A 17,768-nucleotide genomic window follows, 5' to 3' on the forward strand; every position below is an offset into this window, starting at 1 on the left:
TCAAGAGGCCCAAATGGCTAAGAGTGAAATTTTGACTTTGGTGTTCCATGGCATTCTGCAGTCAAAGAGAAAATTAAAAAATATAATGCTAAAAGCCACCTCTTCCCACTCCATGGAGGACATTCAGTTATATATTTTAACCATCTATGGTCCACAAAATCCAGCTACAGACAATCTGAAAGGAGCAATTCAAGTAATCCCAGGGAAAATGATAAAAATTGTCCATAGGCTGCTTATTATAGAATGTAAAGTATAAATATGTATCCCTACTTCCATGGATGGAAATCAAAATGTTATATCTCAGCATCCAGCAAGTCCATGTTTCTACTCAAAGTTCTGATCATGTGGCAAATTACAGGTGTATTTGAAAAGGTAGAATTCAGACTTTCATGCAGAAATCACAATTGTTGATTTTGTGAACAAATTCTCAGAGTTGAGTCTCTAAAGCCACACAGAACCAATGCAAAAATCAAACCAAGGTCTGGATATCCTGAAGAGCCACAAGGCATGAAAATCATTCTTGAATCGAGTAATCTGTGACATTCTGGTTTATCAAATAAAATACTGATTCTAGGAATAGAACTGTTTACTTCTATAATCTTCTAACTCTTCTATAATCTTCTAAATGTTTTACATAAATACTTTATTCAAGAATAGTGACTTTTGATACCTTTCAAACCAGTTTCTCAGTTCACAGATATGTAAATAAACTGCAGTCTGAAATGAGGAGAAAAGACTTAAAAGAGCATAAAATGTCAGAGAAGAATAATAACTTCTTAATGAAATAAGAAACCAGCAGCTACTTTAGAACATGCCATGCAAGTCAAACCCTCTAAAGAATGAGGGCAGTACTTATATAACACTTGTTGCCTGAAAAAGATGACCTTTTCCTCTGATCACTATTCCAAAAATATCGAATATAAGCAGGAGGTACCATGCTGGCCTTTCCCTCTCCTGTGCAAAGCTGTTGGACGGGGATGCTCTGGATATTTTACATACTCACCCTTCATCCCTACTCCAAGACCATGGAGCTTCCATTTTATTTTCCTCCTTTCTCAGCTGCTGTTGAAATGTGCTGGAAACACAAGAGCTGGGAAAAGGTCCTGATAATTTGTCTGTCAGTGGCTCTTTTGTGAAATCCAAGCTCTACTAATGCAAAAGACCAGCTCAATTCACATCTTGGGTAGGAAAAAATAATTCCCTATATGAGCAACAAAAGAAGGGCCAAGACCACAAGCAAAAGTATGACCAATCCATCTGCAGGATGAGCAAATTAAGAAAGTTTGGATTTTCTGAAGGAAAGAAGTGGTGTTGCCCATTGCCCTGCACACAAGCAGCTGATCATGTGTGGATTTTGGGTACAAGCTGAGGCAATGGATATCTTTGCTCAGCTCTGCTTCAGAACAGTTGCCTCACAGCAAATCCATTTCACTTGACTTTGCACCATTGATCAGGACATAGAGCTCACTTGGTAAATTGGATAACTGCATTCACTACTCACTTTTTAAGAGCTTGATAAAATAGAAAATTATGCTTGAGTTTCGTACCTCTAAAATCAGACAAGGGCTTCAGAAGACTCCACAATGAATTCTTTATGACAGCTCAGCTATTGTCCATGTTTGAATGGAAGCCACTTAGTGTCTCACTCAGGTTTATTGCACTAAAAGGAGGAGATCTCCTCTAACACTTTCCCCTCAGGAAAGAGAAATCCATTATGGGAGCTGGACTAATTTTTCAAAGGATACATTCAATACATGCAGCAAATGTGCAATTAAACAGCCAATTGAGTGTATGAATATTTAGAATCACTTCCCCAAGAGAAATAAAAGCATTTAGGGTTACTGAAGAGAACAGGACTAAGCACCGAGTCAAATCGGGAAGAATTCAGTGTTTGATTCACCAGGAGGACTTCAGAAATTTCTGTATTGACATAGAAGAGAAAGAGAATAGGAACTACAGCTGGGAACACCAGCAGTGCCTTCTCAAAACATCCAGGGAAAATTGTGTGGCATCAGTAATGCAGAATAATCAATACCTACTTTTGGTCATTAACTTACATTTCCCCTTGTTTACTCTGCTAATAGCACATCTGTCCTTCCATGCAATCAAATCCAGGGGTTTGTAAGCAAAAAGGAAATGATTAATAACCAGAAGTCCCTTTACTGATGCAAACAAAACGTTAATTACTCAAGAATATTGACAAGTTGTACTGTAATTATACTTCCTTCCAGACATCAATTGCTTTTCTCCTACCCCACCCCTTATATTCTTCTTACTGCTTGCAAGGGCAAATTACTTTTTCCCATTTCTACTGTAAAAAGTGGACTGAGAATTCCCTCTTTAATTTACTGCAGTGCACTTGACTAAGGGGATAAGAGAGCAAATTTTTGTCAACTATTTCATACTCATGTGGACAGATACAGATTGGATTTATAACTGCACTGGCACTGTTTCACTTTTAGGTGGCACAGGTCACAGTACATCATCCTTCAAATGCTGGATGAAGTTGGAGAAAAACTGACATGCTCAGCTAAAAATTATTGTGGATACTAACAGCCTTCTAGGAACTGAACACAGGAGCTCAGTGGGACTTGGTTCCAATCAGGAACACAAAACCACTTTTTGTGACTTTCTATTTGACTGCTTTTTTAGTTATCAACTACAGATTTCCCAAGTCAGTAGGACTTCTTGATTTTTCTTTCCTACACTGAGGGGAAAATGTATCACAATTGGTACTTTCAATTTGTTTTTTACCCAGCTGTGTTTAAACTAAGTTTACCAATAAAGAATTAAAATATGACTTCAGGATGAAGCATTAGGTCATAAATCTGCGCAGAGAAACTTGATTTTTTAACTCTGGTACATGTCCTCAGTGGGCTGGGGTGCATTTCTTAGTCCACCCAACCCAGATCAGATTTATGATATGCAGGCAGGGTGTCTCCAGGCTTCTCTAACTATTATGGTTTGTTGCTTCTGTTCAAAAGGAACATGAAAGCATTGCTATCAGTGAGAGCAAGAGGAATATAACTGAGAACTGTGTCTACCAATCTCTCAAATATCTCACTTTCTGATGAAGGTAGGCCAATGGTCTTTCTTTGAAACAAACATAATTTTTTTCAGTATTCATTAAAGAGCAAAACAGCTTCTGCAAGATTCCATGAATCAAAAATCAGAAAGTGATTCAGAAAGAATCATTCAAAACACAGGACTGATGAGTGTGAAACCTCAATTACATAAACAATTTTTTGGTATACATTATTATTATAGTGCAGTTTTTTTGAAGACCTAGGTAGAATTTGCCAACATAGGAAGTAGAGAAGAAATGCAAAGGGTCCATCCCTTAGACTGTGTGATATCTCACAGATTAAAGAGGCTGTTTGAGGAAGGGGAAGGTTAAGAACATGAGGACACTAAATCTAGTCTTTGGGGGAAGAGAAAAAGGACAAAGAATAAAAGCAAGTAACTCAAAGGAGAGAATTCTGATAAATTCAGGGGAGACACAGGCTAAGGAAAAAGGATCACAAAGTCACAAGTGCTTCCTTCAAGACAAAATAAGAACTAGCATACCCTGTACAAATATAAACTGGCTACTTAGCAAACTCTGCACAACAATTTGAATGAATCAAGCTCAATTCACTTTGGACTATCAAAAGAAACTCAATTTTGGGAGCTGAGCTGAGATTTTAAGAGGATGGTAAATTAGAAAATCTGAAAAACATGATGCTATAACGTCCAGTGGATGTTACTAGATAATCCCTTCAGATCCAGATCCCCAGGTATAGTTTTACATGTTTCTATAATTTTTATTTATACTGCCTATATCTGTGGCTGGACTTTTTGAGAAGGGCTTTAGAAAGGGATATAATATCATTAAAAGTCCCATAGCACTCATATAGGGAAATGTGTGTATATAAAGACTTTAGGAGCCTTGGAAAAAATTCTACCATCCAAGAAAAGGTTACAAAAAACCCCAACCAAAACCCCAGTGTGCTTAATAATGAAATGTGTATCAAGTGTTTATGTTCCCTTTAAAATGTTTGGGTTTTTACCATGGTTTTTATTTGTATATTTTTATATGCACACGCTGTGTGTATGTATATAAACATACACACTTATATTTGTGTATCTCTAGGGATGGAGGAAGGAATGGAAGGAAAGGGAGGGTCCTCGTTAAATGGAGATTTACAATGTAAACTAACATCTTCACAACTGTATTTGCTAGCCATAAAAAGTACCAGAGGGAAGGAAATAAATTGTAGAAAAGTGAAATTACTTTTTCCAAAGTAAACTTATTTAAAATTAACACAGTTATTAAAATTGAAGCCTTTTTGCAAATTACCTTTATTCTGGAAATCTTTAATATTTTCTATTTAGTGAAACCTTATCTTTAAGGGCCTGCCAACAACCTCTGCATAAACATCCAAACCTCCAGATTCCCAAACTTTATGACAGTTAAAAAGCAATTTTATGAATATTTATGAAGGCAGTAAGTTATTAAAATAAATAAAGATATTTACACAGTAGAACAACATCTTCATTTAATGGATGTGGAAAAAATGTTAATATGTGAACATTTTAAAGATGAAGTGGTTTGGCCTTCAGGGCTTTTGTTACTCTATTAAAAGTTAATTTAGGACAAAAATTATGGCTTTTTCACGAATTGCAACCCCTAAAGATTAAATCATGATCAAGGCGCACAACATTTTTCAAAAAATGAATCTGTTAATGACATTTCCAGAGGCTGGATATTGAAACCACTGTGCAATTCTCCCTGAGAAAAGCCTCCTCTGTTTTTTTAACACACTCAGAGCAGTGGCACACACTCAGATATGCTCTAGGGCACAGGAGCTGGGTGCCACCAAGGTGCTTTTGCCAAATCTTTCTGCCACCACACATTTCACACTATTAGAATATCTTGTCTCCAAACACAGTGGGCAACTCAAGTTGCTCTTTCTCAAGAAGGTGCTCTACACCACATGAGTGATTTGCTTAATCACTGGTAATAAACTTCCCATCTTTCAGCAGCCACGAATTTTCCTTCTAGCCAGGACACCAGGAGACAGTCACCTTCAATATCAAGGTGTGAGAAAATGTGGTTTTTTTATGGCAATTCCCCGCAGAAGTTTTGCCTCACTTCTACATTTGTCTCATTCCAGCTCCCTGCTTAAGAAAACTCTTTTTAAATCCAGCTCCCTCTTTATTCAGCAGCAATCCAGATCTTAAAAGTGTCTCAGACTAGTCACAAGATCCCTTCAGGAGATGTTGAAACAGCTGGAATTTTTTCCTTCTGTCAGTTTTCCAGCACTGTGAATTATTGTGGTTAATGAGACCAAAAAGACTTGGTTTTGCCAAGTTCCCTGTCACATGAGTGCTCCCCAGGTGCCCCACAGCTCAGCCCACTGCCTCACTCTGTCTTGCTGTAGGAAATTGCCACTCCAGGTGCTGGGCATAGTAAATTCCTGAACCTTTCAGCTGCATTTGAAAAGGATTCTGCCTTTGCAATACTCTTGCTTGCTCCTTGAAGCATTTCTACCATTTCCATTCCCTCATTTTTGTATTAATCCACAATAAAGTCTTGCTCACTAACTGATCTTAGTGCCCTAACAATGGTGAAAACCCTCTCAAACCCCTACTCCTCTCTAATATTTATAAATATCTAAAATACATAGCACTTTTTCATCCTTTTTTTTTTTTTTTCTTTAATCACAGCAATATAAACCAGTTGCTTTTTTATTTTGTTTTGGGTCTTTTTTCCCCCACAGAGGCAATGTTGCAATAGCAGATACCCTGCTAGAAAGGCAGGGTCCATGTTCTTTCTCTTTCTAGCTGTAATTTATGATGTGGCTGAGGTAACACGCTCTTTGTTTGAAAAAGTCCAGCCCAAGGGATCAGGATGTGTCTCTGTGGCTCTGGACAGGTGCCACTGCCAGGGCTGCTCCCCTCTCACTCCCCCTGAGCAGAAACCACTGATCCAGTGGAACAGAAACACAGCACTCCCAGTGAAATCTGAAAATCATATCCAATTACAAAAATAACTCCAGGTCAGATTTCTGCAAATCTTGTTCTCACAAAGCAGCTTAAATTTATGAACCTTAAGAAATTTAATCAGAATTACTCATGTTTAAGACTAAACTGCATATTTTAACAGCACATTAACTTCAGGCTTTTCTGCCTACTCCAAATTCCCTGTACATTCAAATTTCAAATTACTCCAAGCTCTTAATTCTGTTGTTTCCAGTGTCTAAAGATATGAGAGATGGGCACAGTCTGAAAGACTGAAAGTAGAAGCTCCAAATTATTTTCAACTTTAATCCTCCCCCAATTTTGTACCTTATCCAATCTTCATAAACTAAATCTACACTGCAAAAATACTGTTGCTTATACAACTATTTTTCCAAATATTCAAATTTCCATCACTTGGACTCATTTCTGTAAATTAGCCCCTTGAACATGAAGTTCTTTTCTACCAGCACATCCTTTCTCTTAATATGATGTAAAGACAAAAGAAATGTTGTTCAGTTTTCATGGTGATTTTTTTCTGCCAGCAGTAGTTTATTATTTCTTTCAGGTTTTTTCCAAAGAACTCAGTATAGAGAGAAAGAACAGAGAAACATTTTTTTTAAAAGACAAATTAAATACACAAAAGGGGAAAGCATAAAAAAAAAAAAAAAACCCACAAGAAAAACAGCAGTAAAGAGAGAAAGACAAAAAGCATAAATGTGCAAGGGAGATACAAATGAAAAATAGAGACATAATTAGAAACTGTTATGAAGATGGAACCTCAGTGCAGGGTCTATAATAATAAGACTCCAATCCAGAGTGAGATACTTGCATAATATAAAATAATAACAATGAAAAAATTAAAGGAAATTAACACATGAAAAATACAAGTAAAATACAAAAAGTGGAAAGAAACCCACTAAGTGTAGATGTTTATATAGCCACAACTCTCTTATGAGCCAGTGCTCTGTTTTAATGTGATGTAAAATCAAGCACATGGAAGGCAGAGATAAGGAGAATATAGGGAGAGGGAAGTATCAGCTGAAACAGAAATGTGAGACTCAGTAAGTACAGAAACATAAACATTAGTGGGGAAAAAAAGATACAAAGAGTGGATTCAGCAGAGAGATACTGGGCTCATTTAAACCAGCAGGACTTGCAGTTTAAGGCAGTATTTCACATAAGATATTCCTTTGGAAAGGAGAATCTACTTCTGATAATCTTTTACACCTTTACTGATAGTCACGAGCAAAGGAAAGCTTACAATTATTCTACTCCCAAAAAGACAAAAATTATATTCTGAAAAATAATTATATTCTTTTACACATATTATCTTTTAGAAAGGGTGGTTTGGAGCCTCAAGAAAAAGGGTAAACCTTCTGTGAGGAGAACATGGAAGTAGGTTTGGGTGGTTGTAATTTTACCTCAGACCCTGAGCACACACTGGAGTCAGTCTCTGATCACACCACACTTTGCTTTGTGCTGTATAACACACTCTGAACGTGCAAAAGTGATTCTTTTGGGGCACCAGCAATGCAGCTAATGCACCTCAGCCACTAAACAGCACATCCTTGGGACCAGGTTACAGCCAACCCACACAAAAAGCTCCTGAGATGTGCTTTGTCCTCAACACTTTCTGGTTTTCTCTTCTCCTTCAGGCTGCTGGGTAATTCAGACACAGTGAGTGTTCACAGGAACACAAATTGCTAAAAAGTCCATCTCACAGACAGTGCTGCTACAGCAAACTTTGCATCTTTATCAAATCCCTGCTTTATGAGCCCTGATTGCTGTTTCATTGGCTTTGTCAGCAGAGGAATGCAGGATCAGATCTATTGTTGGAAATGATGGGCAACAACTGAGTCCCAGCAATGACAACTGACCTTTCACAGGCATAATTAAATTGCATCTAAATAATTTAAATAAACAGCTGAACCTACTCCGTTGAAAATGGCATTTTTATTGAGACAAATCTTATTCCTATAGAAAAAAAAACATTAAGTGCTTATTTTCTGAGTCGGTATTGAAGTCCTGGCTGGGCTTTCCATGGCCAACAGAGCAGGTCCTGATTTACTTAACTGCAAGATCTGGAGTCCCTGCTCTTTTATAATTGCTTTTGTGAATTGGGAATGAATTGTTTAAGCATTTACTGAGCTACTATACTTTCTGTATATTCTGAAAGTCAAACCAGCGATTTTGTTTATAAGATATTTGCAACAGAAGGCAGTTACTGGATGTTTAGAGTTTAAATGTGGTTTAATATGTTGAGTGGTTTATTATGTTTAGTGCAAAAGTGGATTAGTGAGCTCCTGCTTTGTGCTCTCTGCCAGAGCTGGGGTTGGAGAGGATGGATACACATGCACCCATGTACACCCTCTCCAGACACAATCCCCTCTGCTTTATTAGTTTTCTCAGTGATTTCTTTGTTTGTCAAAAGGCTTCTAGTACACCCAGAAAACATAAAGCAGAGTCGTAGGGCACTGCAAGATATGCAGCAAAATAAACAACTCTAATACATAAAAGGCACTGCAGAGTGACAGTGGTGAGTACTGAGGAAGCATCTGGGTGTAAATAAGTCCAGACTTACTGGGGAAAATGGGAAAATCTTTGTTTTTGTATTGTGAAACTGAAAAGAACCCAAAAGAAAAAAGAAACAAACAACAAACCAGAAACACACCCCCAAAAAAACCCCAAAAATGCAAACAAACAAACAAACAAACAAAAACCAAACCACAAGCCACCAAAGGAATAATTCAGCTGATGTGTAACTAACCTTATAAAGCAAAGGTGATTGTCCAAGCTTCAAAAGTGCAATTTTTTTGGTCACGTTTGTGACAGCTTGGATCCGGATCAGGTCATCCATGGTCCCATACTGGACATCAACAAGCTCTGCCTGCAAAGAGGAGACAAAATTCAGGCTACAGCTACAACCACATATCTCTGAAGGTGCTCCCTGCCTGGAAACAAAGTTGTTTGCACAAGCACAGGCAACTGAGCAGAGTCCTGCAATTGCCTTACCCCAGCTTCTGATCAGCAACATCTGTAATAACAAAGACCTTCAAAGTTCAATCTGACAGGTAATTTTTTTGCAGTTTTAATTCACAATTAATAAGCTATGATAAACTGCTCCCCCCCTTTTTTCCCAGTGGTTACAAGAGGTGCTGATTCTGATAAGAAATTCCCCTCATCAGCTACAGGAATTTATTTAAAATGGTGTAAAGGATACTAATTCACTTTTGTTTATTTTCTTAAAAATAATCAGTCTTGTAAAGCATTTCAGGGAACACTTGATTTTACTGGTCACTTCTGAAAATACATAGGTAACACAAACTCCACCAATACACAGTTTTATTTTGTGATTCCTGAGCAATCTTACCTAACTACTGCAGTATTTTCTTTTAATCCATCAGTTATCAAAGCATTATACTCAGATAACTACAGTGATAACAGACTATGCTCTACATACTTTTATATTTATACATCTTTTTCAAATAATTTAAGAGTCACTTTGATCTAAAAGTATTTAGAACATGAAGATTTTCAGCTCTTCTGTTAGGACTCTGGAAGAAAATATAGAACAAGTTCTAAGTTATTATTAAATGTCAAGCACTGACAGTAATGTAAAAATATTTCAAGATGAGTTCTCAAGTATTTTTTTAAATCTATAATTTAAGAATGACCAAGGGCATTTTTCTCACTCATTCATAGCAATAAATTCTGGTAAAAACAAAGTAAGAGGATAATCGGTCTTGTACATTACTATTTTAGAATGTTATGGAGCTCTCAGGACATCACTGAGGACGTTCTGGATCCTCTAAATCCGTACCCAGTGCTCACATAAAACACAAGTACAAGAAGACACAAGAATATTACATCAGTGTTAAAATCAGAGGAGCAGTACAAGATGGAAAAGTTTTCTCTTTCAGTTCAGTTTTGCAACTTAAGTATGGATTCATTGCCAAAGGCAACAGTTCTGATTTTGGGTATCCCTACACAAACTGTTTAAATTCTAGCAACAGTTGTTCTGGATGTGTAGGATGTGTGAAATTTCAGTAGATTCCTGAACATGGGTATTTTAGGAAAGCATTTACCCTTAAAAAACTGTATCTGTGTGAGTTTGCATTTCAACATTCAAGTTGAAACCATACAAAAACTTTGCCAAGATTCCTATCTGATTAAATTATTCTGAATTTTTCAGAAAAGTTTCCAAGTCTGCAATATGTCATCAGTGTTGTACACACCAAGTATGTGGAAAGGCCAACCAAAGTTACAAGGCACTTCTGAAGAGGCAAACATCAGATTTAACAACAAATAATGAAATGTAGAACAGGAAAGCTCACACTTCACACTGCTTCATCTGAAATAAATTGGGGTTTGCATAGCTAAAGAACTAGAAAACTATTTAGCCAATATAATTATTTTCCTCCATAGCCACAGTATTTGAAAAGCAGGATAAATTTAAGCAAAGATTTCATACTAGGAATAGGTATTTTATGTTTTGCTTAATCTCATGTCTCCAGTTTTAAAGAATCAACCTCAGATATAGAAAGGGTATTTACCAGGGTGCTTAAGTTCATAAGTTTTTTACTGGTTTCTGTAGCTCTTATCTTCATTTTAATTTGTACCTACACATATGTCATAAGATACAATGGCTATTAGTGTCTCAGAAGTCATATGTCCTGAAAGGTTATGGGAGGTGTTATCTAGGTTGATTTCTAGGGATTCCTTTATCTAATTCCTTTGGACCCAATGCCTTCCTCACCTGTTCTCCAAAGCAAAAATCAGGGCTGTCATTATTTGTATGAGAGACAGCACACTGACTTTCCTGAGGCAAAATCAATACCCAAACACGAAGATCATGAAGATAATTTGTTTCTCCAGGATGCCTGTGTGGAAATGAGCTCCCTGCCCATCTACATTGATGTGCTGCTGCTCTGCACGTCCCTTTGGCTCTCTGCTTCTCCAGGGTGCTATCCACTGCTCTGGAAACAACAAAACTACATGTTTGCACAATTATTAATGCATTTAGCAACTGCCCTTGGACGTTCTTAGTTAATTTATGGATGCAAACTGCATCTTCAAGGGAAGCTCACTGGTCTATCCCAGGAAACACATGCTCAACAAGAGAGGCAGAACAGGAGGCCCTGCAAAAGCACAGCTCATTTTTTAATTATGTGGAAAACAGAAGTTGACTCCCTGCTGCCCCAAATACTCTGCAAACCATGTGCTTTGCTTCAAATTTTAAAAGTTAGCCCCAACACCAAAGCTATTAAGTACATTCATATATTGAGAGTACATGTAAGAAATTGCATCATGAAAGAGCAGATGGGTGGGATAGAACAGAATTTCATGGGCTTTCATCACACATCTTCCACATGAAATATAGATATGCTAAAGCTCAGAGGTTGTCACATTCTGGATCAGCATGTATAGACTAGCACCCAGAGGTCTGCACAGCTTATATCACCTCTAACTCCAGCTAAAACGACAAACAAAAATTTAATTAAATCTTCTCTTACCTAAAACTACATGTGGCTCATCTCTGGCCAAAGGAAGTCAATAATTCACTGGGAGAGTTTAGAACGAAGTCGTAACATTTTGGCAATACAATCCAGAAAGTAATAGGTATGCATTAAATTATAAAAAAAGATATGCAAATTATTCTTATCCCTTCCTCTATTCTGCACCTGAACACTTAAGTAAAATTTGTAATAAAAAGCAAAATGCTTTGCAGTATTAATGAAGTCTCATTAAATACAGTACAGCAATACTAGCTCAGAGTAGTCAGATTTGGTTTTATTTAGTGGACTGGGACACAACTAATTGGGACACTAACTTCTAATATAAAATTAAATTTAGAAAAAATACAACTTCAAAATAATGCTGTAGAATCCTACTGAATCCAGACCTTCTATCTTCCTAATAATCCATTCAGAAGCTGACAGACTATTTATGATGCATGAAGGCCTGTTTTAGTCACAACATTTCTAATACCTCCAAAAATGAATAAAGATTAAATTTCCTATTATTTCTCTTTTCTGTTTTTAGAAATGCTTACAACATGACATAATCCTCATTTTACACATACCAGCTTTTTTAAAAGCAAAACACCCCACCCCCAACTACCCATATTTGATAAACTGCTTTCCTGTGGTAGGATAATTCTGCTCAGAAACAAAAGAGGACTCATCCTTTTATCAGGTGCTGAAAAAGAGCACTTGTCTACTTGCTTTAGCTATGCCACAGTAAATCCTCTTACCCTAAAACTGGGAAACTGCTAAAGAATGAGTTGTTTTATCCATCTGAATTAGGTACTTACTCTTCAAATCATTTCAAGCTATGCTGTTTGAAAGATATGACTATTTAGGAGCAAATTGTGATGTGCATTGTGGAGTTCAGTAGTATTCCCCCATGCATGAAATGAAGTAGGGATAGGTAATAAAACAAACATTTTTAGAAAAAGTAATTATTTTATCTTAGGCGACTTATTAGTTTTCTAAGTCCCAAGATGATGCTCAGTGAGTTGTAAACATTCTATCTTAAAAATTCTAACAGATTCGCCCCCCGAAACAGAAAAGACAAATACTCTAAAAATGACACAATCAAGACAGTCAGCGATTTTTATCCTCATTTCTTCTACTTATCTCCAAAATGAAACAGAATGAAAGAGTATACTTCACCCAGTCATGGATGACACAGAGGAAAATAGGTCTTGCAAAGGAAAAATATGAATAACCATATGAAGCAGGTGGCAGCTGGGGTCTTGAAGATGCTGGATGCTATTTTTAAACCTTGCTTTCTTGCAAATTCTGAGGCAACTTTAAAAAAGTAAGATAAATAGGATGAAAATAATAACAGAAATATGTTTGTCTTACCACATTCTCATCAGTCCATTTGACTGAGGAGAAGAATTTAATAACAGAGTTATACATGTGTATCCAACACACTGCCTGAGAGGCAGATTGTGGCTGATTTACCCACTAGGCAGCAAAAAGACCCAGGGAAGAAACCACTGAGGAAAAACAAACAAACAAACAAACAAAAAACAAAACAAAACAAAACAACCACAAAAAAACAAAAACAATAAACCCCCCACCCAAACAAACAAAAAAACCCAACACAAAACTCAAAGGTGAGGATGGGATGTTTCCCATCCCAGGAAGGGATGTTTCTAACCACCGAAATGAGGATGCAGCCACTGCAGATAAGGAGTCAGCTTTTAAACTGAGCTCTTCAAACCTTGGCAGAAAACAAACCCAAAGCAGCATGGCTGTGGAGAAGTGAAATTTTCACCACAGAATGGCTGTGGTGAAAAGTCTTCTCTTCATGCTGCCTGTTGGTAGTGTCACAGTTCAGTAATCTCAAATGATAAATTAATTTTATCAAATACCAAGCTCCTCACCCATATTAATGAAGAGATTCTGCACAAACAATGGGGGGATCTCAGGCCTGGGGAAGCTGCAGATATGAAAATGACACAGTCAAGCCTCATATTCTCATATTCACAATTCCTGCCTACCCACCAAAACAAAATAGATGCAGAAATAGATTCCCTAAAGAAACTCCAAGTATTGAAGAAAACTAAATATTTAATGTTAATAAATATTGTTCATTCCTTAGAATTAAGATAATTTCTCCAAAAAGCACACATGTAATTCTAGAAGCATCAACCCTCAGACTCACTACATCCCCTCCTTCCATCCAGGCCAATGCCCTTCACTTGTCCTTCAACGTTCAGCTACTATTTCCAGGTTGTTCACAAAATAAAGGCAGCAGAAACATCCCATGCACAATCAATCACAATTAAATAACCTTCAACTAGTCATCCTGCCTAAAATAAAACTCCAAAATATATTTGCAAATTGTATCTGAGAAGGCAACAGTCTGCAATCAGGACATGAGACAAACTTTAATTAAACACATCGCTATAATTTATTTGCACAGCTCTGAAATTGAGGCTGAAGGAAGCATTCAGCAGAGCATAAAAGTAAACTCAAGCTGGTTGTAGATCAAAGCTGGACATCAACAAATGTGAAGAAAGCTGCAAATATAAAACTAGCTGATCTTTAAAATTATAGAAAAGCAAGAAAGAGAAGGGAAGATAAGGGAGATGTGCCAAATCCTTTGTTGGTGTAAACTCTGCTACGCTTTCTGACCAGAGCTGTTCCCATTCCAGCCAAAAGCATCCTTCAATAATCAGGGAGCCACAGCTGTGATTGCCACCACCAGGGTCCTGCTCAGCACACCAGAGACAAAATACCCATCCATAACTATCTTTTATATACTTACTGTATTTCTACAGAAATGTTAATATCCAAAGTTGTCTTTCAACCTTTTTCCTTCAACTTGGTTCCAGGCAAGAAAAGTGGCAGAGACTGTCTGAGCCCCAAAAGTAAATAATTATATATCTGGATTAACTGAAGATGATTTTTCTCTTTTACAAGACTAAGAGGTGCTTCTGACCAACAATATCAGGGACGATTTAAATCAGAGAACTTCAGACTTGCTTTGTGTTTTACCTACAAGCCCTGCTCCTCAAACAGATTCATGACATCTTTTCTTAATGGTTGCTAGCACTTTATAGAGGCTTTCATTTCTTTGCTTCAATATTCCTGCTCCTACAACAGAATTCTGGAGCATTTCAATGCAGTATGACTCACAATGCCAGCTTACAGTCAAGAAAGGGTTCTTGTGTCTAGATTTCTTTGCATTACAGTGACAGCTAAAGCTGCAATTTATACTAAAACAAGAGAAAAAAGAGATGTCCTTTAACCTCAGCTGGATGGAGCTTGGCCTTGCAGAGAGGTCAGTCACAGAGACATTTCATGTTCAGCCTTCCCCCTGGTCCTCCTGTCCACATCAGCCTGCAGGGCTCTCCTGAGCTGCTCCCACAGCTTCCCTTTGCTGGTGCAGAAGCATTTTTGGAAAGACACTGAGGTTAAACTTGTTTGCTTCCCTGCTTCTCACAGTTTATTGCAAGACTTTTTTCCTATCAACTCTGAGGGAGACTGAATCAAGATCGAAGCCTTTTTATAGCCTACAGAAAAGAGCTCTTCTGTATTTTATGGTTACAGAGCCCCAAATATATCTGAACTGCTGCAACTCAGTTCTCTTATTTTTTTTCTACATTACATTTTCCTATTTTAATTTTCATAACCCCCCAACTCTGTCCCCAGTCATATTCTTTGTGTTTCCCAAAAGGCAAAACTAGTATTTGAATATTACTTAACTCATGATACCCAGCAAGATATTCAAACAACATATTAGGGTAGGTTTTCTTCACATTTTCTGTTTTCTAACTTTCTATTTTACATAATACATACAAATCTAGCTTTTCAAGTTTTTGCCATAAAACATTGTTATTTTCAGACACCTTAAACTGAAGTTTACTTATTTTGGAATCTCTCAGAATAATGCCTTTTGTGACAAAAAACCGAAGGGCACGAGATCATTAGATGCCTAAAATACTATCAGAAATATTATTTTAAACTTCCATTAAGCAGTGCTGGTTGTCACTTCACTAGTGACAAAATTTTAAATCCTAATTACCCTTTCTTGTATGTGTTTAATGTCATTTATATCCCTCCCCTTCTGAGGAGTTAACTGCAAGGCTATTTAGTAGCATCAGTCTCTAAAGCATAAAGTCACATTGCTCATACACTTACACTCCTAAGAAAAAAGAGTAATCTGTATTTGCCAGCCTGCTTGGTTTAGCTTATTCAGAGGTAATTATTCATGCAAATATACATTTACAAATTACATAGACTGAGGATAAACTAAACAAAACAGAATTACTCAGCTGTGATGCAGTATCTTAAAAAAAATAAATCATAAGCTACATATGTACACAGGAAATTATAATGGTGTGATTTAAACTTGGCCTTAAAATTTTCAGGGAAAGGGGTTTATGTCAGAATCCATTCACATTGTGTCTGAACTCAGCAAATTCTCAAGGCTTGGTGGAAATTTCCTTGGCTTCTGTGAAACACAGGGAATGAACACAAGACACCCAGAGGCTGCAGAATGTCCTCCCTCAGTCATTTATATCACACTGGATTAAAAGCAGGCATTGCCTCCCAGAGTAGCTACAGGCATTAAGCCTTTAGAGAAGAAGCTTGGAGCTCACAGAAGGTGTCTAAAATGTCTAAAATCACTTTATCACACCCAGGCTCTGCAGGACAGCTGTGGCAGGGATGGATCCACCTCAGCTGGGCAGGAGAGGGACCAGACTGAGCTGGGGGAGCTCTCTCTATGAGCTATAGGAGCTGTACCCACATGCCCAGAGTAGTAAAATCATCTCCTGGCTGAAATATCAGCTCCTGAGAACATCCTGGGAATGCAAACACCACCACAAACAGAATGTGTACAACTGCACTGACACACTACATGTGCTTTAGAATCTAAGTAAAATCAAAATATTTCATTTTATAACTTGGAATGCATTTGATATTTTAATTCCTCAGAAACAGGTGTTTCAGCTTTGTCCAACTGAGTCACTTTGGCTGCATCAAAACAAAATGTCCAGAAACCAGCCTACCATTTTCAGTCTTCCAAGCTGGAATTCATGATTCAGAACTGTGCTGCTTTTGGCTGGGGTACAATTAATTTTCTTCACAGTGCTGTTATGGGGCTGTGTTTTGGATTTGTGCTGAACACAGGGGTAATAATGGAGAATTTTTGTTATTACTGAGCAGGGCTTGCACAGAGCCAAGGCCTTTTCTGCTTTCTCTGCTCCAAGTAAGCTGGGAGTGCCTGGGAGGTGACACAGCCAGGACAGGGGACACAAAGTGACCAAAGGGACATTCCAGACATATATAACAATAAAACAGACATCCACCACAAATAGGAAAATATTCATTCATATGTACAAGAGGAGGTCACCCACAGCATCAAGAGAACACTCAAACTTTCAAAAATGTTGGGGAGAACTCTTATTTTCTAGATTACAACAAATGATCTTTCACAAAGTACTTACAGCCCTTTCTTGGCCCAACATCATCCACTTCAACATAATCAGGGAGATGGCCAACCATGTAATGATGCAAACACAAATCTGAGTGTTAAAGCAGCATTTGAGCAAACAATTCTCAGAAGCAAATATGCAGTTGTGAAAAGGAAAATGACATCTTTTCCATCTCCTGTGAATTCTGTTGTTTTGAGTCATTGCACAGATTTATAGGTCTCTAAATTACATCTGTAGATAAAGGACTGCGGAAAAATAAGTTCTAAAAATATATTCAGATGACAAGAAAAGGACTCCAGTAAAAACCAGGAAATGTGCCTTAGTAATATCAAATTCAAATGGCCCAAATGATTGACCAGGACAAACATCTAGATACAGAAATATAGCTGTTCCTGAGAACAGCTCACCTCTGTGATTAAACAAGAATATTTTTCTGGTTTTCAACCACCTAACATTTTAGAAGCAGACTTATTTCACAAGAAACATGTAATGTGTCATTAATGTCTCACAGATAATAAAATTGAAGGGAAGAAAAAGTTCTTTTCTGTTTCAGGCTTTCAAATTTTGCTTTTAAAAGAACACTCGGAGTTGATGTGCATCCTACACTGCCCAGAAATGTAAAGGTTTTACATGGCAGCACCATTTGGCTTTTCTTTTAGAGGGTTTCTCAGTAAACCACTCATCTTGTACAGTGGCATCTCAAAAAAAAAGATGGAAAAATGTTTACATCATCTAAAACATATGGGAAAGCCTGAAAAGACTCTGGAATCTGGACAGCTTGATGGGAGGAAAGAGCAACCTGCCCTGA

At 37.4% G+C, this 17,768-nt stretch overlaps 1 protein-coding gene across 1 annotated transcript in view; it reads right to left on the reverse strand.

The window, feature by feature from the left end:
• NAALADL2 (N-acetylated alpha-linked acidic dipeptidase like 2) overlaps positions 1–17,768 on the reverse strand; it is a 413,827-nt gene that overhangs the window by 151,972 nt on the left and 244,087 nt on the right. The window contains exon 6 of the mRNA XM_077785540.1: positions 8,771–8,890. Within this exon, the coding sequence (XP_077641666.1) occupies positions 8,771–8,890 (120 nt within the window). The remainder of the gene's footprint in view (positions 1–8,770; positions 8,891–17,768) is intronic.

This window comes from Lonchura striata, chromosome 10, assembly GCF_046129695.1.
Source record: "Lonchura striata isolate bLonStr1 chromosome 10, bLonStr1.mat, whole genome shotgun sequence".
Lineage (NCBI taxonomy): Eukaryota > Metazoa > Chordata > Aves > Passeriformes > Estrildidae > Lonchura > Lonchura striata.